We start from the raw sequence: 2,215 nt of genomic DNA, 5'->3' as shown, positions 1-2,215 counted from the left end.
TGATTGGGAGTCCCCTCACCCCGGCAGCTGGCTGGGGAGGAGAGCTGGCAATGCCAAGTGGCCTGGGTTCAGGAATCCTGCTCAGCCCCACTCTGCTGGGGAAAATCACCCAGACCAGGGGCAGATGCTGGGGAGAGGTTGGCCCCATACTACCATGGCAGCCCTGAACACTGCCCTGCGGCACTCGTCCAGCAGCGTGGGACCAGCTGGGGCTGGGGACCCCAGCAGGGGTGGAGGGCTCTGCTCACCCGTACAAGCACGTGCCAGCGTGCACATGTGTGCACAGCCCAGACAGACTCCAACAGGCAGCACTTTCAAGAGCGTGTTCCTACAATGATCGTTGCATCACCATGCATAAGCGCCAGCGTGCACATGTGTGCACAGCCCAGACAGACTCCAACAGGCAGCACTTTCAAGAGCGTGTTCCTACAGTGCTCGTTGCAGCAGCATGCAGAAGCTATAAATACTCCAATTCCAGGACAAAAATAGGGATATCCACTCTGCTGCTTCTCCAAGAGAGCCTCGATCGGGCAGGGAAGACGGGCAGCAGAAAGCACTGTCTCCGAAGCATGTCTTGCCTCAGCAGGACCAAGATCGCAGTGCTCGATGCCAGCCCCAGGGAGATGCCCGCTGGCCGCGGCACACAGCTCCACGGTCACCGTGTCCCTCTGACTTTGTGTGCCTGGCTGTACCCACATGCTCCGCACGGGCCGTACCAGCCGGCAGCAATCCCAGCCGGTGTGCAAATAAACCGTTCCTGGTGGAAAAGGGGCCACGGCCAGCAGATAGGAGAGGGGACAGCAGCAGCCCTCGGGGAGGTTTCACAGCTGGGGACAGCAGCTTGCTTGCTGCCGGCATCCCTGCTCGGCTCCTCCCGGTGCTGTTTTCCAGTGCTCCTTCTAGCCCCGTTTGACAAGACCAGGCAGTGGGAGGGAGCATCCTGCCCCACTGAGCCCCCAGCCCGGTGCACAGCCCTGAGGAGGCTGCTGGCCCCCATCCCACCAGGCAAACTGCGGCACTGGGCAAGGCATCGCCTTCTAAAACCTCCACGGAAAGTAGAATCAGAGAATGGTTTGGGTTGGAAGGGACCTTAAAGGTTGTCCAGTTCCAATCCCCTGCCATGGGGACTTCCCACTAAAGCAGGGTGCTCACAGCCCTGTCCAACCTGGCCTGCAACACTTCCAGGGAAGGACCATCCACAGCCCCTCTGGGTAACCTGTTCCAATGCCTCATCACCCTCACAGGGAAGAACTTCCTCCTGAGACAGCTTAGTCCAGAATCACTAGCAGAAGAGGGCAGCCAGGTTTGGGGGGGAGTTGTGGTGAACCCAGAAGACCGCCCCAAGTTCACCTTGAGGTCTGGGAGGCAGGATAGGTCTTAGCCTGGTGCTGACCCTGCCCGTAGGAGGACAGGTACCTGGGACAGCCTGGGCCTCCATCTGTCCGCTGGCGATTTTGGATGCCAGGCACGGCACGAGCAGCCTGGTGCAGTTGCAGGTGCATGCACTGGCCTCGAGCAGCCCCCAAAATCCTCCCTCCTCCCAGGGAAATGACCCACAGACAAAGTGAGATGCAGGGACATGCCCGGCCTCATGCGCCCCAGGACGGACAGAGCCACCCTACCTTCTCCGCCTCCTCCCGACTCATGGCCAGCGCAAGCTGCAGCTGCAGCTCCTCCTCGCCCGTTGTCTGGGGCCTCGCTTGCTCCAGGTCAGAGGCGAACCGTGGGGACGAGGATGATGCTGGGAGATAAAAGAGGAAAAGGGGAAGGACCAGCATCAGGACTGGGGTATTTTGGGGACCAATGAGCAGCACCATCAAGCCCCCATCCCAACGGCCGCAGCTCCACAGCGTGCCTTCCTCAGGGGACGTAGCCCCAGATTAGAGCTCCCACCACCAACAAGCCGTGGGTGTAAGGCTCGAGGTACCACCAGCTGCCACCGCTGTTGGGGTTCATCACTGACTCAGCCAAACCCCTGCTTGCAGCACAGGGTGGAGACGGGCTTCACCACCACCACCCCCCCAAAAGGTGAAGGGGAGCGATGGGCACCAGCCCACCAGCGATGGGCAACGAAATGCAGCCCCTGCCCCCAGCCTGAGCGAGCTGCCAGCAACACTCACAGTTAAAGGAGGAAGGTGAACCCCGCGCCCGGCCGTAGTCGTCACCGTAGGGCGATGCGCGGCGGCCATAAGGGACCTGGTGGCTGCCGCTGCCC

The 2,215-nt window shown here is 61.3% G+C and overlaps 1 protein-coding gene across 1 annotated transcript in view; it reads right to left on the bottom strand.

The window, feature by feature from the left end:
* Window positions 1-1,622: 1,622 nt before the first annotated feature.
* The window catches only part of LOC104496269 (epsin-3-like), a gene marked incomplete at its 3' end in the record, with an annotated part of 1,318 nt that continues 725 nt past the window's right edge, over window positions 1,623-2,215 (bottom strand). Inside the window, exons 2-3 of the mRNA XM_010139354.1 lie at window positions 2,121-2,196; window positions 1,623-1,741 (exon numbers count right to left, since the gene is read on the bottom strand). Of these exons, the coding sequence (XP_010137656.1) occupies window positions 1,623-1,741; window positions 2,121-2,196 (195 nt within the window). The remainder of the gene's footprint in view (window positions 1,742-2,120; window positions 2,197-2,215) is intronic.

This window comes from Buceros rhinoceros, unplaced genomic scaffold (assembly GCF_000710305.1).
Source record: "Buceros rhinoceros silvestris isolate BGI_N320 unplaced genomic scaffold, ASM71030v1 scaffold16177, whole genome shotgun sequence".
Taxonomy (NCBI): domain Eukaryota; kingdom Metazoa; phylum Chordata; class Aves; order Bucerotiformes; family Bucerotidae; genus Buceros; species Buceros rhinoceros.
The sequence above is the reverse complement of the archived record's forward strand: the minus strand, read 5'-3'. Positions and strand labels throughout refer to the sequence as shown.